The 21,664-nt window shown below is 39.1% G+C and overlaps 1 protein-coding gene across 4 annotated transcripts; it reads left to right on the forward strand.

Annotated features, from left to right (window-relative positions):
* The first annotated feature begins 6,826 nt into the window (after positions 1-6,826).
* Positions 6,827-21,664, forward strand: masp1 (MBL associated serine protease 1). 4 transcript variants are annotated; one of them, XM_026943591.3, is made up of 12 exons: positions 6,827-6,985; positions 8,151-8,376; positions 9,590-9,767; positions 10,488-10,619; positions 13,458-13,654; positions 15,206-15,353; positions 15,456-15,574; positions 16,007-16,085; positions 18,641-18,760; positions 18,852-18,923; positions 20,264-20,332; positions 20,497-21,664. In XM_026943591.3, exons 1-12 carry the CDS (start codon positions 6,972-6,974, stop codon positions 21,372-21,374), a joined length of 2,232 nt encoding a protein of 743 aa, XP_026799392.3. In that variant the 5' UTR covers positions 6,827-6,971; the 3' UTR covers positions 21,375-21,664. The 4 variants fall into 4 exon arrangements, with proteins under 4 accessions (XP_026799392.3, XP_026799394.3, XP_053095709.1 ...); XM_026943592.3 differs by lacking the exon at positions 6,827-6,985 and adding an exon at positions 6,990-7,104; XM_026943593.3 differs by lacking the exons at positions 18,641-18,760; positions 18,852-18,923; positions 20,264-20,332; positions 20,497-21,664 and adding an exon at positions 17,650-17,743 and having other exon boundaries at positions 6,831-6,985.

Below are 21,664 nucleotides of genomic sequence, written 5' to 3' on the forward strand. Positions count from 1 at the left end.
CACAACATTCCAACAGGTACTGCTCTCACCTGCTTTAGACAATATGCAGATATAAATATATCAGATATTAATACAGAAGAAACTTCTGGTCTTCTGGCCTACCAGTAGACTGTCCCAGAGCTTCGGCACAAGATTCAGGAACACTCAGCATTAGCTGTACGGTGGACATTAAAAGTCTAGAAGCAGTACGTATACAAAGCATATCTGCATATCTAAGGTTTAAGTCCATTTAGGACCTTAAAAACAAACTATAGAACCTAATACTGAATCCTAAAATTAACTGGAAGCCAATAAAGATGTAAAATATTCACTCTTCTTTGTACCTGAAAGTAGCTGCAGCTTTTTAAAGTTACTGTCACGTGACAAATGACGGACTAATCCCATTAAAGTGCTTTTTTAGATTATATGAGAAAAGAAATGGTTAATTTTGTTGATTAATTTGAGCTGAGAGAAGCTGCTTTGAACAGCTGAACTGATTTGCTTTTTAAATTTACATTTTTTAAATTTTGGTCAAAAAATTACCCCAAGATTTTAAGATTAAAATTGAAGTAAGTAAGTAGCATAAAGAATAATTATTATTCCCCAAAGTTTCTGTCCATGCTTCAAATCTCAATAATCTCAATCCAAACAAAGGGGCCCGTGACTGACTCTTGCCCTCACTCTGTAGATTTTCCATCTTCTTTATTTTAAACTTTATTTATGTTATTTACAAATTTGAATATTCTACTCAACAAATGCACACAAAATGTGACATGGTCAAAAAAAACCACACACACTGCTTCACATGGCTGCGTAACACACAAAGCGCTATCTACCCTCTTCCTCATACATGAGCTCACAGATGCTTATGATTGGCTAGTGAAGGAGGCATCATTTGTAAAACTTATGCATAATAGTTAATAAACAAGACAATTCATAGAAAACACAGATATTTGGCTCCTACAGATGTTTTTGTTTCATGTACCTTTTTTGTCCATTTTCTATTTAGAGTCTTTGGTACTCTAAAAGCACATCAACACATGCAATGCAGACATTATTAAACATACAGTCAATTTCGAAACTGAAAATGCAAAAAAAATAAATAAATAAAATCAAATAAACACTTCATTATTCAAATGTTAGGTTTAAAAGTTTGGGAAAACTGCTTATCTAGTTTTATGTAGTCAATTAGTTTTCTCACACCCTAACTCTTTACTTTCCTTTTCATAGACGTCTTCTTTAAATATTTATTGCACTGGGCCTCAGAAATCTGGTATGAAGAAAATAAAATCTGCTAATTGCTTCTGCTCATGTTTGAGCCGAAATCATGGATTTTTTTTTTTTCTTTACAATAACTGCACATATAATACACTTTGCTCACAGATCCTCCACATTATCTTGTCTTATAGGAGAGATTAGAGAGATTATATAAAATACAAATATAAATTCTCTCGAAGTCCTTGATCCTCCCTTAAAAAACCTCTGAGTTTGAAGATGAAGATTAAAATCTGAGCTAAATCTAAAAATTTATCAATCAATCAACAAATCATTGATCATTTTTTACGAGTGTAAAGAAAGTTTAAAAAAAAAATGGTTTTTAAGGCATCATGTTTTCCTTTAGAGTGAAAGTGAGGCAGATGTAGGAAGGGATGAGAAATGATGGAAGGAGTAAGAGAGGGTGAGAGTGGAGGAAGGAAGGAAGGAAGGAAGGATAGATCTGCATTGTGGAGCTGTCTATGTGAAGGAGGCCATTATTCTCACAAAAGGAGCCAAAGTCCTTTAATTCAGCTATTCCCAGGACAATAAGACCACTGCACGGACAGAGCAGATAGCAGAGCCTTTTAACCCGAGTGCTTTCCGCTTCCATACACACACACACATACACACACGCACACACGCACACACACGCACACACGCACACACACACACACACACGCTTGCATTTCACTCCTTCACACTGAATGTAACCAGTTCCATCCTTCAGTTACAATTTCTAGTCGTGTGTGTCTGTGTGTGTGTGTGTGTGTGTGTGTGTGTGTGTGTGTGTGTGAATTGATAGCCTACATAATGCCAGTCAGTCTGTTTTTAGCCATGGACCCATTCACCCTACAGTAATCCATGTCGACGACGTGTACGCTGTCTTTTTGTGGTGGTAAAACCATTATTGGCAGCCATTGTTTGTACACTAGCAAAACAATTATTAGACAGAACAACACCAGGAAGTGAGAGTATGTACATGTATTTGCTTTTTTTGTGTTGAATATTGACTGGCAGGCAGTTGCTGGATTACAAGGCTGATAGTGATGGACAGAATACGACTAACGTGATTTATTGTACTCAAGTCGCACATAACTCCTAATGAGTAGAGGAAAATGAAAATGGATTTTCTTTTACTTTATCTCTGTATGTGTGTATACTTACTTACTTATGAATAATTTATCTCAAAGCATATACTAATTAGCTTATGATGGAAAGAACACCTGCTTTAGATATAACAGCATTGTAGAGGGTTTTTTTTTTTCATTGTTGCACTTCTAATCCAAGCAGGTTATACTGTATATACAACTGGACAAAATGCAAAATAGTACATCAAAGTATTACGCCACTATACATATTGATACTCACACATACCTGGCATACAGTGTCTTGCATAAGTATTCACCCACCTTGATCTTTTTTACACACAGTAGCCCATACTAATGAAATGTAGGGAAAAATCAATATAGCTTGCAAAAAATATTTACACACAAAAAAGTAATGGTTACATTTGGTGGAAACCCTTCACCCCAAGAACATCATCCCTACAGTGAAGCATGGGGGTGGTAGCGTCCTGTTGTAAGAACGCTTTTAATCAGCAGGTATGCGGAAAATTCTCAGGATTGACAGTCTTGAGCAATTTTGCCATGATGAATGGGCAAAAATATCAGGTATCCAGGTAATATCCAGATGTTCAAAGCTGATAGAGATACAGTATAATCCAGAGGACTTGCTGTAAATGCAGTCAAAGGTGATTCTATCAGGTATTGACCCAGGGAGGAATAAAGTACTAATAATTCAATATGCATTTCATATTCTAAAGTGCGTGTAAGAATTTGTGTGTCATCGCTAATTAGGGACTAAAAAGTGTTAAGAAGTATTTAATAATTCAATGCGTGTACCACATTCTAAGGTCAAGCCCAATTAATATGTTGTTCTGCAAAGCACTGAGCATGAACTAACAGTCTAGCCTTCTGTATCTACAGTAAGGATTAATGAGTGCTAAGATGCAGGTTAAAATCCATTCTTTGGCATGTTGTTTTTTTCTTTTGTAACATAACCACCTGTGGCTTTTAAAGCAATGTTTAATCTATCGTGAAAAAAAAAGGTATTTCCGTTGATTCATGGTTTTGTCTCGGTTGGGTTTCGATTATTACACACTTCAGCTTGGGCAAAAATGGAAGATGACAAGCTCTTCTTTTTATAGTTCATGTTATTATTTATTTAGTTGACGTATAGGCTAATTTAACACCAAGATGAGCAATGAGAGCTCTTAAAGCCATAAACTGTTGGTGCCTGTTAATAAAACACAATGTTTATTGCACATTATCACAACTAATACTGCAATTATTAGTCGTTTTTACATAACAGATCTCCAGATATGAAGCAATGAAGGCAGTTAAGAATAAATACTAATGCACTGTGAATAAACCTTATTTGTGTTCCTTAAAATTAAGTGTGTATTAAGTGTTAATGATACTAGGGTAAGAAATACAGTTAATGTGTTTGAGGGAAGGAGCAAGTGAACAAGTAGAATAGACTGATAATTGGTAGAACTGATGAACTTGCTGTTTCACTGTTTATTCACGTAACCATGTTTCAACAAGGTGAGAACCCAAATACAAATGACAATTTTCTTTTAACAAATCAAATAAGAACATGGATATAGCAATGAGAGGACTGTTTTCATGTGGGGTACAACAGTTCAGCCTCTGTGAAGCTGTTTCTCCAGAGAATCGGCACCAGAAACCCGCAGAATATGGTGGTGACAGGCCAACATCTCCCTCTAGTGGTTAGAAAACTGGTGGACATCAACGCTTGCAGTTTGGTTTTCACCTAAATCATTCTAAAATTGCTGTTTCTGATACACAGATGGCATGGAAACAGGAAGTATTATGCTCATATGTTCAATATTATATCTCTGTGCTGCGATTTAGGGTGTTATCCAACATATGAATAAATATAACCTCATATATAGCACAGGATAAAAATTATAAAAACATGAAGTCTTTTACAGGAGAAAGCCTTGGGGCCTTAGCTCGCCAATGGGAAACAGTTGAGAGTGTTCAAACTTTCTCTCTTTCAATTAATCACACCACATACACCACAAACCACCCACAGCATGCAAAACTGCTCGGCTGATAAGCCAATTAACATTTTGTCCTGTCTCACAGAAGGAAGCAGCTGCCGGCCATGATGGATCACCAAAATGAAAGGGCTTTTGAAGGTCTAAACTGCTCCTCACTAGATGTCTGGCATTAATCCTTACCTAGGGGGTATTCTGGAAAAAGCACCACTTCAGACAGCACCTGTCATCATCAAGGAGGCCACAGTGTGGTTTGTTCAGGGCTTCTTTGAGCACCACCTATGGTTTCATTCGAACGCTGATCTGTGCAGCGTCTCCTCTGCCAAACATGTTATTTTAATTGGACATTTTGGACACCTGCTTGCTGGTTTCATCACACTGCGAGTGCTAATACATTGTTCATCTCTTTTAGTATATGAAGTCTGGGATGCACCAACTGGGTTTGGGTTGGCGAAAATGACTTTGTACCATTTGGATTTGGTAATTTAATGCCAGGGATGGTAAATGACCAAATAATGAAACTTGTGTACTTGCAGAATGACAATAAATTTGTACATTTTCTTGATATCTTCTTGCCAAGGTGCATGCCGAGACCTTCAGCAAAGTCCCAAAATGACCTTATGTCATAGTATTTAGTATGAAAACCATAGTCTGTTTCTTGTTCTTGCCTTCAAGATTGGGAGAATTGCATGTCTTGCCAGTAAGCTTGGCTCATTATTAATTAACCAATTAATTGGTCCGGTACACATGCCGTGATATTATTTGAACCAGACAGCGAAGGTTTGATTAAGTTGATAAAGATCAAGTAGTCATTTGTCACAGAGGAACTCACTGGAGCTCCCTGGGTGATGGATATCTTCAGCATGGCATGCAGGTGGGCCATGACATGCCACTCTAGAAGCATCATCTCCTCATGGGCATTATTTAGAGACCCTCTGGGTCACCACTGTACACCTTCTTCTGGTTCTACATGTTTAACATCACCCCTCCCAGTGGTGTGAGTGTGGCCATCATCTCTGAAAACCTTTCCACTTAGATGTTCAATAAACCTTTGGCCATATGGTGTATGTAACTGTGGTTCGATGGAGGCTGGATAACCACCAGAGTTCCCTGTTTGTTGGAACCAGGACCAATGCAGAAGGAACTTGGAAAGGAGGTTCCACTGAAACAACAGGTCTATGACAACAGTATGTTATAATTATATAATATTATTTAAGCTTTCGGCACGAGTGTGTGCCCACGAAGGTGTGTGACACCTGGCGGTTATCTGGTGTCCATAGAAATGAAGTTACATTCGTAACTAGGTTTTATGGGGAAAACACATACTTTACGTTTGTTTTATGACAAATTAGTTCAATTGATGTGTTCGAATTATTTTACTGCAGTGGAATTAAATGGCGAGAGAAAGAGAGAGCGTATTTTGTTACCTAAAGTAGACACGGCCATGCAAAGGACAGGAAAGGAAGACAGAAAGAGAAAAGAGAATGAATTCCTGAAAGACTATTTGTATGGGGGAAGGTTTATCCCTGACCACAAGACCAGGACCAGTGGCATGACCCGTTCCCATATCGTCCCACTTCACCAAAAGAGAAGCAAGTTTTTTGGAGATGCAAAATTTGTAGCACAAAAAAATGACAGCATTCAGGAAGTGACATCAGTACAAATGGCTAGTTACTGGAAATGACCTGTGGGCCAAAATATTTGCAAATATATATATATATATTTTAAAACAATTGCTTACGTTATGTGCAAAAAGCCCAATTTTTGATCACTTTAGTGACTTTTTTCTTTCAAAAAAGAGCCTAGCAGTAAAACTAGCAACTTTTTCAGGAGACCTTAGTTTCCTGCCCTCGATCAATGAATCAATGAATATGCAAATTAGGTTATGACGTCATTAAGCGACTTCTTAGAGAGTTTTTCAGTATGTATTAGCTACTAGAGACTTTCCCCTGAACAAAAAAAAAAAAACAAAAGAGTTTGCAACGCTGTTTTAAATTCTGCACTGTTTCTTTCTGTGTAATAAACATTAGAGTAACATAACAACCAATCAGAATTATAGTTTCTCTCTCTTTCTTTCTCTCTCTCTCTGTGTCTGTGTGTGTGTGTGTGTGTGTGTGTGTGTGCAGGAGTCACTCTCTCTCTGTCTGTGTGTGTGTGTGTGCAGAAGTCTCTGTGTGTGCGTGTGTGTGTGTGTGTCTGCAGGAGTCTCTCTCTCTGTCTGTGTGTGTGTGTGTGTGTGTGTGTGTGTGTGCAGGAGTCTCTCTCTCTGTCTGTGTGTGTGTGTGTGTGTGTGTGTGTGTGTGTGTGCGCGCGCGCGCGCGTGCAGGAGTCTCTCTCTCTGTCTGTGTGTGTGTGTGTGTGTGTGTGTGTGTGTGTGTGTGTGCGTGCGCGCGCGCGTGCAGGAGTCTCTCTCTCTCTCTGTCTGTGTGTGTGTGTGCAGGAGTGTGTGCGTGTGTGTGTGTGAGTGTGTGTGCAGGAATCTGTGTGTGTGTGCAGGAGTCTCTGTGTGTGTGTGTGTGTGTGTGTGTGCGCGCGCGCGCGTGCAGGAGTCTCTCTCTCTCTCTGTCTGTGTGTGTGTGCAGGAGTGTGTGCGTGTGTGTGTGTGCGTGCGCGCGCGCGTGCAGGAGTCTCTCTTCACACATCGCAGCTCATGGATCTAACACGGTAAGAAGACTTTACTCTTTTTACTCTCTGCACTTTCTTTACGCGTGAACATGGAGTGAGAAACCTGACAGTCAGCAGGCAGCGGTTCCATTAGACCTGCTCTCTGTTCTGGAGAGTCTGTGAGTTCACTTTAACCTGGAGAATGGACGTTTGTTTTTTATCCCAAAACTGTATCAAAACAGGACTTAGGCTGTAGCTTAAGTTTAAAAGCAATAAACCTGTGAAAAAGTATTGTGTTAAAAAGGAAATAATGTTGTTGTTGCTGTTATATTTATTAGTAATTATTTATTATAAGTATTAATTTGTTTGGTTAATGTAGTAATAGTGAGTGATAATAGTAACAGTTTATTATTTAATCCAATGTTTTTGTTACAAAGTTTTGCTGCTCCTTTATTAGTAGTAGTAGTAGTGTTGCTGTTTTACTACTACTACTACTACTACTAATAATAATAATAATAACAATAATAATAATAATAATAATAATAATAATAATCAGTCGGGCCAATAATAAAAGTTAACAACAACAACAGTAATTATAATAAATATTTATTATTATTATTATTATTATTATTATTATTATTATTATTATTAATAGTAGTAGTAGTGTTGTTGACAACAGTATAACAGATAGATAGATAGATAGACATATTATAGATTATATTAGAATTAATAATAATAATAATAATAATAATAATAAATGTTATTGTTTATAGTGGTTTACATCAGGAGATTGCACACTGTAAAAGAATTTCTACACACCCTCTCTACACATATTTATTTTATGAACATAATGTTCAACACACTATTCATATATTACGCTCAAATATTATTTCAATGTTTATTGTGTACAATAATATTTTGATTACTTAATAGAGTCAAAGAGCGGTTTAGAGTTCTGATCTTTCCACAAGTTTTTATTCCATTTGTCATTAGATTCATGTCGACATTATTAGTGCTACCTGTTTATTGAGTTAATGAGGTTTAAATCCATTCAATTCCATTCGAGTTAATAATAAAAGGAACTCAATTTCTGCCATTACAACAAAAAGATATCACTGATATGTTTCCCAGATCTCTGGGGTCCCTGGACACTCTGCACTCTAGATACACTAGATAATACACTCTAGACGGGACTGAACATTAACATTCTCATGCTTTTCTACAGCATTATACTGTCAGTGCTTCTCCAGTGTGTGAGCGCAGTGTGGGCCCGAGTGCTCCTGCTGACTGACATGTACGGAACCATGCACTCGCCCAGCTTTCCCGAGCCGTATCCAAAGGACAGCGAGATCCAGTGGAATATCAGTGTTCCGGAAGGATATCAGATTCGCCTCTACTTCATGCACTTCGACATCGAGCCGTCATACCTGTGCGAGTATGATTACGTAAAGGTGAGCTCATTTGGAAATTTTAACCGCTATCTGTATTAGGGGTGTAACATAATGCCACTATCTGTATCTGCGTCTGTTTAGTGCTCCAAACATGTGTATCTGCATTCAGATTTAAACTCAGAGTTGGCATGGCCTAAACCAGGAGGTTGTGAGTTCAAATCCCACAACGATCCGTGCTCACGAGCCAAGGGATGGAATACACTCTCACCTGTCAATCAAAGCGACACTAGACAATCGTGTGCGTCTGTGAGTTCATGTATGCGGAAGAGGGCAGAAAGCATTCTCTCCTGAATGTGTTGCGCAAAAAGAAGAGTTGGTTGGCTTTACGAGTCTCAGAAGATGCATGTGTTGAGGTAGCTGTCTCAAAGGAAGCACGTGTTGAGGTTGTTGTTGTTGTATGATAGAGAGCTGGATGGTGGGTGGGGACCAAATGTCACCAAATTAACGAGGAAAATCAAAGAAACACTGGGAAAAAAAGCAGGTAGAAATGAAGCACTGTCACTATGGTGTGTGAATTCTGGCTCTAACAGTTCCTCAAGTTCATAATTGGTTTCCCCTTTTTAATCCCGCTGACGCAGGTTTTTTTTTTTTTTTTTTTTTGTATGCACAAAAAAACACTTTAGAACATGCTGTTTTCAGAAATAATCAACATTGGGATAGTAACATGAACTTCGATTTGCGTCAGGCCACATCACACCACTCCATTGTTGATTATTTTCCTATAACAGCGAGACACCAACTGTTTTAATCCTCACTTACTTCACAGAGCCTCTTAACCACAGGGGCGATATTTATATTCAAAGGGTAAAAAAAACCACAAACCTGCCCTCTCACTGCCCCTACACTCAAATACCCATCTCAAAACAGGTGAAATGACAGTGATAAATGGTATTATGATAACTCAGCTCATTGTGTGTGTGTGTGTGTGTGTGTGTGTGTATCAGTTAGCCATGCATGACCCATCGTTCACTGACGCTTAGTGTAAACACCCAAACCAGGCAGATAGATAAGGGAAGTTTGTGTGTGTTTGTGTGTGTGTGTGTGTGTGTGTGTGTGTGTGTGTGTGTGTGCGCCTGTTAAAGAAACTGATAGAGAAGCTTCCAATATTTTGTATTTTATAGTGACATATAATATCTTAAGAATAAGTTTTGAATTTTTTGTGTGTTTGCTTGTATATGTGTGTGTGTGTGTGTGTGTGTGTGTGTGTGTGTAGGTGTACTCAGACAGCGAAGAGCTAGCAGTGTTTTGTGGAAGAGAGAACACGGACACAGAACGGGTTCCTGCTGGCGATGTTATCTTATCACCGGGGAACATTCTCAGTGTGGCGTTTCGCTCAGACTTTTCCAACGAGGAGCATTACTCTGGATTTGAAGCACACTACAGTGCAGTGGGTAAAAATCACACACATACTCACACACACACACACACACACACACACACACAGATACCTTACAGGGTTACACATATTGGGCCTCATATGTGAAACTGGATACGAACAAATTTATTCAGAAATCTTTCGCAAGAGCTTTTATCCAAGAAATTCAGGAAAATTCAGGAAAATGCATTTAGTTCGGAAAAACGTTCGTGTCCTACATTTGCTCCGGAGTTTGTGTAAATTTGCATGTAATGAGACTCACTAACATCAATGTCGTTTGATTGGCTTCAAATTGTATAATTGTTGTAATTCGGATGTTTCATATTAATGACTTAAAAGAAAGAAACACAAAAGAAAACCATAAACGAAGACAAATAAATTCAATTAGGATAAAAGAAATGGCACCCCTCTAAAAGGAGTCAATGGTAGCCGATGCTCTGCATTGGCTGAGCTGCATTATTGGAAGATTTAGTGCATGCCCTGCTTATGAGGTGTTCTTTCACTGTTTAGTCATCATGCTGTTGTTTTCAGTTCTATTGCCTTTTATGGAGTTTTGTGGGTGTCACTAAATTTAAATCAGCTGTGCTATGAACACAATTGATCATTTACAATTTACGAAGAAAATCAGTGAAACTTTTACTTCAGGTTTGGCCAATGAGAGCAATTACACACAGCTTTATTAATGATTGATAAAGTTATTATGATCTGCCTTTGTTGTTTTTATGACTGTCCACAGATATAGATGAGTGTAGAGATAAAAACGATGAAGTTGGGGCTTGTGATCACTTTTGTCATAACTATATCGGCGGCTACTACTGCTCCTGTCGATATGGACACCAGCTTCATTCTGACAACCGAACGTGCAAAGGTATAAAGATTTTTCATTAATGTTCTCATGCCATTAAAATACAGACATTTATAACCCAACACCTTCCTCAAAACCGAAGTAAAAATTTAGGTGCGTTTAGACGAACTTGTATGAGCCAGTCAGCCAATCATGCGGCAGGTCAAGGTCAAGGAAAAAAAAGTGAACTCTGTATCTTTGGTCCTAAACAGGCTGGTTTGAGTGTTTCGGAAACTGCTGATGTTCTGGGATTTTCACACAATAGTCTGTAGAGTTTACACAGAATGGTGCGAAACACAAAAAACACCCAGGGAGTGGAAGTTCTAGGGGTGGAAACGCGTCAGTAATGAGAGAGATCAGAGGAAAATGGCCAGACTGGTTTGAGCTGACAGGAAGGCTATGATAACTCAAATAATCACTCTTTACAACCGTGGTAAGCTGAAAAGCATCCCAGAATGCATAATATGCCAATCCTTGAGGCAGGTAGGATACAAGAGCAGAAGATCACATCAGGTTCCGCTCCTGTCAGCCAGGAACAGGAGTCTAAGGCTACACCGTGCACGTGTTCAGTGAAAATGTACAGACTTTTTCCAAACTGCTGTACAAGTGTTCCAGTAGCGAGTGAGTGTTCATGCATTCAGAACAGTTTAAACAATTTGCCACTGAATGCCTTTGAATACCAACAGCTTAGTCTTTTGCGATTTTTTTTTTTTATCCTTCTTTGTTTTTTGGAGTTGGAAAGTTGAAACATTTGTTATGTGCGGCTTTGGGAGAACAAATCCTATAAGTGTTTAACGCAAATACTTTAAGAAATGTTAACTGACTCAGTTTGACCCTGCTGACATTGAAGATTAACAAGACATGGGATCCAGTTGCTCCCACACAAAAATATCCTTTTAATAATAATTTTTTTTACCCTTTCCTTATGGCTGTAGTGATTTAGATGATTTAGAGGATTTAGTCATCTGTACACACTGATGCATGTTTACGTTATGTAGCTTTTTATTATTTCAGTTATTTTAAATGTATAGCTTAAGGAATGTACAACGGTTTTATATAAATCATAGGGATTAGCTAGCTATGAGCTCAGAGAGACCTTGATTAAATGGGATTAGTGGTTGGAATTTCCTAAATAAGTTCAGCTTTAGGAAAGCTGGGGTGTCATTTAGTTGTGTAATTCAAAGTAATCGTGTTTTTAACGATATAACAATTACTTGAATAACTTATTTTCTTATTTCATTTTACACATCAAACTTTACATTAAGATAGAGTAAATGACTGGTAGAAGTATTTCTAATGTATATGTGTGTTTGTGTGGGGTGGATTGTGCATCTGTTTTATGTCCACACTTTGGCCCAGCCACGCTGATCATATCTGAAAGATAAATGGCAAATATTTACATTTGAGCTGCCAGTGAAATCTGCGAAATGCCTGTGAACCTCAGTCACCCTATTAGCACTGTAGCAGGAGCAGGAAAGAGAAGTCTTGTGATTCATGGTTAAGCCTTTTGCCAAAGAAATGTCATATTTGAGTAAATATAAACTGACAAATTAGAATCGCTTAGATGGGTATAATACACCCACACTGTAGATCTGTTTTCTTCTTGCAACTAGTGGAGTATTCCCGTGTTCTCCTCCTTGCCGAGTGCTAAAATCAAAGTTGTCACCTCATGACCATGGCCCTATGGACAGCCTCTGGACATGGGAAGATTCAAAACTTCTGTCTTAAGAGCTGTCTATCTATAGGGCCAGTGCAATCTGATGGTGAATATGTTGAAATGCCAGCTTAGTCTGACCAGCTCCCAGTTGCCTGAGCTGTTCAATCTGGTAGACCATCTTTGCCAGCTTTTTATTTATCTGGATTATCGCTACGGATGCTACATTTCTGACAATAAAATACAACAGTAAGGCAATTAGAAAATCTCAAACATTAGTTTGCTGGCAAATATGTCTGGACTTGACCAGGACTGACGCAGTCTTGTGCGCAGGCATTGGCAAACTCACAAGGAAGTAGTTCATCTAATTTGGAATGCCTATTGAAGAACAGAATCTGATCGGTTTGCAAGCCAGACAGACAGCTCACTGTCCACAGTGGTTCACAGACGAGGTGGAGACAATCACTTTGGGCCATGATGCACTGGTGCAGGACTGGCCACTGTTACCGCTGCTGTGGAAGACTTTGGCAGACTTTGCGACAAGCTTGATTCTGGCAGAACAGACCCATCAGACCGGACCTGCTGTCCCAGATGCATGGGTCACTGTGGCACCTCACTGCATGAAATAATAGGCCTAACCTCTGAGAGTGACCCCAGGAGACTGGTATGTCCACTATGGGTCAGACACATTCTTATGCTCTATCTGTGCTCCATTTGTGTGCAAGCAATAGGAAAGATTTTTCATTATGGTGAATCACTGTCCAGTTCAGCTGTCCAGTTTCGATGAGTCTGTTCCCACTGTAGCCTCAGATTCCTGTTCTTGACTGACAGGACTGGCACTCGATGTGGTCTTCTCTGTTGTAGCCCATCTATCTTGAGGTTCAACATGCTGTGCGTTCTGAGATGCTTTTCAGCTCCCGATGGTTGTAAAGAGTGGTTATTTGAGTTACTGTAGCGTTGGTGCCAGTTTGAACCAGTCTGGGCACTCGCTTCTGACCTCTCGCATCAACATGTGGGAACTGCCACCTACTGGATGATTTTTTGTTTGTTTTTTGTTTGCATTCTAACTTTAGAGATTGTTTTCCAAGAAAATCCCAGGAGATCAGCAGTTTCTGAAATACTCAAACCAGCCACCAACAGCCATGCACCAGTCAAAGTCACTTTATAATCGTGTGTGTGTGTGTGTGTGTGTGTGTGTGTGTCGTCAGTGGAGTGCAGTGACAGCTTGTACACCGAGGGTTCTGGACTGATCACCAGTCCAGATTTTCCCAAGCCATACCCTAAAAGCTCAGACTGTCTCTACCGAATCAAGCTGGAGAAAGGTTTCTTGGTCACTCTGGATTTCGATGATACCTTTGACGTAGAAGATCACCCCGACGTCACCTGCCCCTACGACTACATCAAGGTGAGGACCACAAGGAATTCCAAGGCTACCACTTCTAATCCTTATGGTTTTTCAAAAATATTTACAATGCCAAGGTGTGTCTAAACTGTTTAACAGCAAGAGTCAATTCTCAGCTGCTTTAGTTCTAGCACAGAGTTGCTGCTGGTGTGGAACCAAGAACCAGTGATAATAGTGGCTTGGGGGGGTGCCACCATTTTGTTGTCATGATGAAGACTTGTATTATTCTCAAGACTGCTGTTTATGGAATAAACCACTTGGGAGAACATTAGAGCATTAATCAGCACAATCTGACCAATCAGATTCGAGAATTCAACACCGCTATAAATCTATTCAATGCCTCTATGCTAGTTGATGCTAGCAAGCAAGCTAATATTGTGTACAAACAAATAAATCATTCTGTCTTTAGAGTTATACTAAAGTTAGGATTTTGGCAAGTTAGGTTGATTCTGTGATCCTTTTTTCCTCTATGAAGTTAAAATAAAATAAAGAATTAGGAATCATTTGTAGCACATAGCATGTAGTAGCACTTATTACTTAATACGCAAAAGGATAAGTACCTTTATTTCAATTCAAAATCAATTAAAAATGACATTCTATACAAGTTCATATCATTTTATTGTGCAGGGAAACATCTTAATGTGTTCTCAGTGTCTGTTTTACTTGGAGATCTCCCTGAATGCCCAAAAAATCTAGAAAATGCACATTCCGAAACATTGCACAATCTTTTCCACGCATATGCTATGAAGTATGACTGCCTCCTCGCTGTATTTAGACCAGTGGTATCAAATATGAAATGCAGTAAGACTGCTCCAGCAGAGACGACTCATTTGGATTCAGAAGCTCAGCTGAAAGATTTGAGAAAACATCACACTGAGCAGTATTTCAGTGAAGGAAAGACGCAGAAAGAAGTATTTAGGATGTGGCTATATCTGACTCTGAATATCTCTCTTGTATGAACGTGGCCACTGATTTGGATTAAGTGTTGGGTGGGCAAAAAATTGTACAAGAGTTAAATAAATGATCGTCCAATCCTGAAGCGTCTTGTTGAAGCTGTCCCCAACTTCCTCCATATTTAAGTCATGACCTAGAGATTGAACACTCGCTTGATCGCAGGCTTGTGGTTCAGACTCAGGCATTAATACCTGTATTGAGGACACATTTAGATCTGGATATGAACTGAGGTTGAAAGGAGTGTCATGTGACTCTTTTTTTTGTTTTGCAACTGAAACTAATAAAAACTCCACTTGTCCAAATTTGTTTTGAAATGAATTAACACGAGGTTATGTGTTAGCTAACTAGCTCATACTGATGAGCGCATGCTTTTTAATGGTCCAATGAGAGATGATAAAATTAAGGGGGAGGGGTATTGATGCTTTTCTGTACATTTGTAAAACTCTTTCCCTGGTTTAGTTTTTGGATCCAATGACACGATGCACCTCCAACCCCCTAGATGGCGCTAATGTCTATGCATATTTAGGGAGAAGATGATAAGGATTATTAACAGATGCTGCTGTTGATGACATTAATGATGACGACATTCTCTTTTTGCAGATTCAGGCAGGAGAGAGAGTGTTCGGCCCGTTCTGCGGAGACAGATCACCTGGCAGGATCCAGACAGGAAGTAACATTGTGAGCATCTTGTTTCACAGCGATAACTCCGGAGAGAACCTGGGCTGGAAGCTCACCTACACATCTACAGGTAACGGCACTGGACTGTAGGGACTGAGAGGAAAATGTTTTAAAATTAAACTATAAATTTAAATTCTGTTTATTTTATTGTTGTTGTTGTTGTTGTTTGTAGGCAGCGAGTGTGCAGTTCCTCTGCTGCCACCTAATGGTCATTTAGAGCCACTACAGTCTAAGTACTTTTTCAAAGAGCACATCACGGTGACCTGTGACCCTGGCTACTTGTTGCAAAAGGTGATGATGCAGATTAGTTTTAAAGCAAAACATACACACTAATCTTTATCATTAAAATGATGTGATGTTCGATGGTGTCCAAGATTTATTTTGTCAAGATATTTTTAGTTTAAACCTCTTTCATCGACATGCTCTATTTTCATGTTGGTTCACAGTTTCCTACATTACCCACAATGCCACTCGACTACCTGCTGATAATGGTGCAGTGGGATTTAGCCGTTGCGTCATGTCCACCTAATGAGTGTATGCAGCAGCGCTTTAGTCTTTTAGTCTAGCAGTGATGAAAACGGCTAATTTCTCACAGCACCTACCCAAAAATTAGCACCAGTATCGCTAAACACGTCACAATCATTTCAATATAAACATGTTTCAGAGTGGAGTTTTCCTTTAATCCGTGCAACTCCAAATAGACTCGTACTCTCTGATTCTCAGGATGGAGAGGAGTTTGAGCATTACCAGATAGAGTGCCAGGCAGATGGAACCTGGAGCAGCCGTGTACCTCTCTGTAGAAGTAAGCACTTTTGCATGTTTTTTTTTTTTTTTTTTGGCTTTGTGTACTGTATCTGTGCACTTACCTATCACTGAAGGTTGCCAGTGTGTGTGAAAAAGGTGCGTAGGCAGGTGAGTTGTCATAAAATCATGCAGATGCAGGTCAAGAGCTTCAGTTATTGTTCACATCAAACATCAGAATGAGGGAAAAGTGTGATCTCTGTGACTTTAACCGTGGCATGGATGTTGGTGCCAGATGGGCTGGTTTCTGCAGCCTGTATCTGCAGGATTTTATTAATTGCTCTACTGCCACATGATTGGCTAATTAGATAACTGCATGAATGTGTACAGGTGTACAGGTGTTCCCAATAAAGTGGACTACTTTAGTAGTGTATACTATGGTTCTGAAAATTACAAATTTTCCTGAACGGAAATATGATTCTCTTTTCCATGAAATCAAGTTCTAGCATTTTAAAAGTCCAATACTTCTACATTTATAACCTGATCTTATGGAAATAATCGCTGATTCAATCAGTCACTAGTTTTCACTAAATTTCTTGATATTTATGTCTTTTATTAGCTCATTTAACATTTTAAAACATTGTCTGCTGTCGTCTCTACAGAGTGTGTGAGCACTCTTCTCTGTTTTGATGATGATGTGACAGCTTCAGGAAGTTTTGACAACTGCAATCTGATTACAAACTGATTAAACTTCTGTCTATTTCGCTAAGGAATGTAACTATTCAAATACTTGATCAAATCATGAGAAATGCTAGCAAGGTTTTAGAGCTCTTTAGCCAGATTGACTGCACTGCACTGCAATATTTGCATGCAGGTGCCAAAGCAAGGGTAGAAAGTATATAATATAATAAAAGTATATAATATGAAAGAAATATAGAACGTGTATAATATATAAATAAGAACATTTTCACACTGATTTGGGAGACATAATGCATATTTGTTTTCTTAAATTAGAGATGTAAAAGCATGCATTTAGTTAGAAAATTCACTTTTGGATAAAAAAACAGGATTTTTCATCATTTTTTCCAAAATTGACCTACAGTGACATGCGACGAGTTTTTATACATATATGTTTTAATTCAAAGTCCTGTCACTGACCAATTTAATTCCAGTATATTTATTTAAACCTTTAAAAACTATATAGCTGCATCATACACCATACTATATAGTGTATTGCTATGTAGCCATTTCTTAGCTGAGAAATATTTCTGCTGCTATTGATTAGTTAGTTTACTTCTTTACATATTTTACATACATAAGTCAATTCTGCAATCAATAAATCAAATAAATTCGTATTGACAAGAACAAAAAATATAACTATACTAGACATCTCATGTTTTTTTTTTTTGTTTGTATAATATATGGAGTTTATGAAGTTGTGTTTTTCAGTAATGGCTACAATACAGCATTTTATTGAGACATACACATTTTAAATAGCTATTCACATGTCTTAAAAGTCTGTTGTCTTTCTCACTTTTTCCTTATCTCTTTCTTATCCCCTCCTCCTTTCTGTTCCCTCTTTCTCTCATACTGGTTGTCCTTCATTTCTCTCCACTGCGAACCAGAGAAGGAACCTCAAAGGAGCCGCCGTTCTGTGGTTTAAAATTATTTTTTTCCCTAGTACATTTGTAAAACAGTAAATTCCAATGCTGAACACAATTCGAGTCTGGTCTGTTATTTAACCTGTAGTTATAGCACACACTCCGCGATAAGAGATAATCCAGTAAATGTTACAGTAGCATCTTTAGCCTATGGATACTACCGTCAAGCTTTTGAGGTGACAAAAAACTTATAGAAATCCAAATTCTAAAATAATATCACTGTCTTCATAATAAATCTTTGATGCATTCAGAGCTGTATTCAGAGGTGATGTTCATGCAGGGAAAGTTCCTTGTATTCAGAGTCGGGTTACGCACTCACTTTAGTGGATTTTCTCAGCTCTGCATTCAAATCATGCAAAATAACCTGTGTGTAGTTCATGCATCCGAGGGTGCCAGGTTTTTCTTGAGAAGAAATCAAGATCTCCAAATACAGCCCCAAGATTTTGCTCAACAAACTGAATGCTAAAACGCGGAGTTTCATATAACAGGTTTCGTTTGCCAATAAAATAGAAATAGCTCAGATTTACTTACAGTAAGCAGAGATACGGCCGTCTGTAAACTGATGAACTTCTCATGGACATGGACAGAAGCTACATTTGAAGAGATGGATGCAGCAGAAGTAGGTATGGTTTTGGTTCAGTTTAATTCTGTCCATGGATTAATTCAAAAAACCCATCCAAATTCCCACTGGAAATCATCTCTGTGAACATTTTAAGCAGTATGGACCAATCCAAATGAGTTAATTAGCTTTCTTCTTGACAAAATGATCGTGCTAATTCAAATTCTTGTGCCTTTCTAGCAGACTAACATCTTTCATCTGGTGTTAATCCTTCAAATCCTCCTCTTCAACAAACATATTATGCTTCTCAAAGAAAAGGAATATTGATTTCCATTATGATTTATGTTTAAAACTCTCTCTCTCTCTCTCTCTCTCACTCTCTCTCTCTCTCTCTAGCGATTGACTGTGGTCCCATAGATGTATCTTTAGGAGACGTGGTGTATACTAACCCCAGCAACAGTACTACCGTTGGATCGAGGATCCTGTACAGCTGCAAGAGCTCTCCTGGAGAACAGAGTTTGGCTTTCACTCTCGCTAGTCACTGAAATGATCATCCAGCAGTTAAACCACTTCTTTTAAACATTATTTTCTTTGTTGCTTAATGCAGGTACATATACGTGTGATTGGAGTGGTGTATGGATGAATGAGGATGGAGCCACCCTACCTACATGCCAACCAGGTGAAACTTTTCGTGCGACGTTGTTTTCATGCAGCGTGATTATTGCCCGGCATGTTGGTCTGTCGTTTAAACAATTTGAGTGAAATCTTGTGTTCGGTATCTATGAATGTACAGTATATAGCCAACGTCTGCGATTTAGCCATAGCATTTACAGCGTCTGGTCCCTTGAGGTGATATGGGAGTTGCCTGAAAACTAGGCTTTTCTGTTTTTTCAAATAAAGCAGCTGTCTAGATCAAACATGAAACAAATTCACCAAAGGGGAAAGGACAGGGGATGTGAAACACAAATAATTTTTTTCTGGTAGTGGTTACTTTCTCTTCATGGCAAGTTTATCTTAATTCACCTAGAATTCACAAGCCTCTGTCTTGTTTGTTTGATATAAAAAATATAAAACAAGAAAACGGGACTGTGTACTCTTTGGTCGTTTTTGTTCAGTTGTTTTCTTACTGTTCTTACATCTGAAAAAAAAAATTAGCCATTTGTCCACCGATATACAGTATGGCTTTTATGTTGAAATTTGTTTTTCTCTCTACCTGCTATGATTTTCTTATAAGCAATGGGCCTCATTTATCAGTCATTTAGTAAAGTTGTGTGTAAATATTTTCTGGCCAAACCGAACTAAAGAAATTCCACCAGACTTACAGAAGTTTCACAACTAAATAGACATATGTTGATAAATACCAATCAAAATGCGGGAACTTACCAAGTGAGTTCAAGGGACAGCTGATTTACATTTTGCCACACCCACAAAACTCCATAAAAGGCATAGCTCACAGAAAGCTGAAAAGAACAAAATGGCAACTAAATGGTGAAAAAGCTCCTCCTAAGTGTAGTGTACGCTAAATCTGCCAGTAATGCAGCTCAGCCATTGCAGAGCGTCAGCTTACTGAGACACACACTAACTCTTCCTCCTTTTATTTTCATCCTGATTGAATGGTTAGTCCAATTTGTCATCATTTACGGATTTGTTTTGGGTCACTTTTTTCAAGTCATCAATATGAAATGATACAAATTGTATATATTTTGGCACTAAGCAATGGGGATTCACATTAGTATGTCTCAAACTCAGGAGTTGTCATAGGATTTTTTCCAACTAACAGGATTTTATCTTTTTTTTTTTCTTAATATCGCATTACTCTGCAATTTTTTAATTAAATTCCTTCATATAAAGCTTGATAAATGAGACTCAGTGTTGGCACCTCTGATGTATAGTACAGTAGCTGTCCTTTATCTGGAGCCTGGTGTCTCAGTTTTGTGGTTTCTGGTTGGACTTTCTGTCAGTATTTTGTATTAAGTAAAAGGTTTTGGACTAAAAACTTTACTCCGTATGATGTAACAGATCTGGAGAATAACACACAGTCGGATTCTGAATTCCAGTTGCCTACTACAACAGCTAAAGCCCAAGCAGGTAAGCTAAACCCTGTGACACGCAATTGAATCTCTAAGGTTTATATGCTTTATCCTTATCCATGCATGTTTATACTGTGTGTATGCTGGTATTCATACGCTCAAGTCAATACATGTGTGGTCAATGTGTATTGTAAGTTTGTGTGCATTTGATTTGTGTGTAAGCATGCGGAGAGGAGTCACGGCCCTTCCCATCCCTCCAAAAGCGGATTGTGGGCGGACGCACAGCATTTCCGGGTCTTTTTCCCTGGCAGGTTCTCCTGTCCGTGGAGGATACGTCCCGGGTTCCTACAGGTCACTGGTTCGGTAGTGGTGCTCTCCTGTCCCCATCATGGGTGCTCACAGCTGCACACGTGCTCCGCAGACAGCTCAGGGACCTGTCTGTTGTTCCCGTGGCTCCCGCGCATGTGCACGCTACACTGGGGCTCACGGACGTCCGGGATAAAAGGCTGGCCATCAACCGCTCTGTCGAGATGCTTATCCTCCATCCAGAATTTGACCCGCACAACTACAACAACGACATCGCCCTGGTCAAACTTAGCCAAGACGTGGTACTGAATGAGCTGGTGAGGCCTGTTTGCTTGCCCCCACCATGGGTCAAAGGTCAGGCTCATACACCCTTGCCTAACACACTAGGCGTGGTTGCTGGTTGGGGGATCAGCATGCCTAATTCCTCTGCCTTGTACAGCGGGATAACCTTTGATCTTGGTGTCGTGTCTGAGGTGCTGCAGTATGTAAAACTGCCGGTTGTGGCGCAAGAGGAGTGTGAAGCCAGCTACACCTCGCGTTCTGCAAGCTACAACATCACCGAGAACATGTTCTGTGCCGGGTTCTATGAAGGAGGACGTGATACGTGCTTAGGGGACAGCGGGGGCGGATTTGTAATAAAGGATCCCCACAGTGGGAGATGGGTAGTGCAGGGTCTCGTGTCTTGGGGCGGGCCAGAGGGATGCGGCAGTCGGCAGGTGTATGGGGTGTACACCCGAGTGGCAAACTATGCAAACTGGCTGCACAAAACGATGAACACAGAGTGCTGGTGGTGAGAGACGCAGGGATCCAGTGGGATTTTTTGTCTCTGCGTCTTTCCGTCTTCATGTCTATCTTCATTTCTCTGTCTGTCATTCTGTCTTTTAAAACATGGCTTCCTTTGTGTTCTTTTACCAGCCTCTATATTGTATAGTGCACAATTTTTATTTGATCATTATTTATGACTAATCTACAATCTGTAAGCACACAATGTTTGGGTGTGTAACTATTAACAGTGTAATGTGATTTCTAACTAATTTACTTGCATTTAACAGAAAGAACAATAAAATTAAATGTAAGGTTTGAA

Source organism: Pangasianodon hypophthalmus, chromosome 14 (genome assembly GCF_027358585.1).
Source record: "Pangasianodon hypophthalmus isolate fPanHyp1 chromosome 14, fPanHyp1.pri, whole genome shotgun sequence".
Taxonomy (NCBI): domain Eukaryota; kingdom Metazoa; phylum Chordata; class Actinopteri; order Siluriformes; family Pangasiidae; genus Pangasianodon; species Pangasianodon hypophthalmus.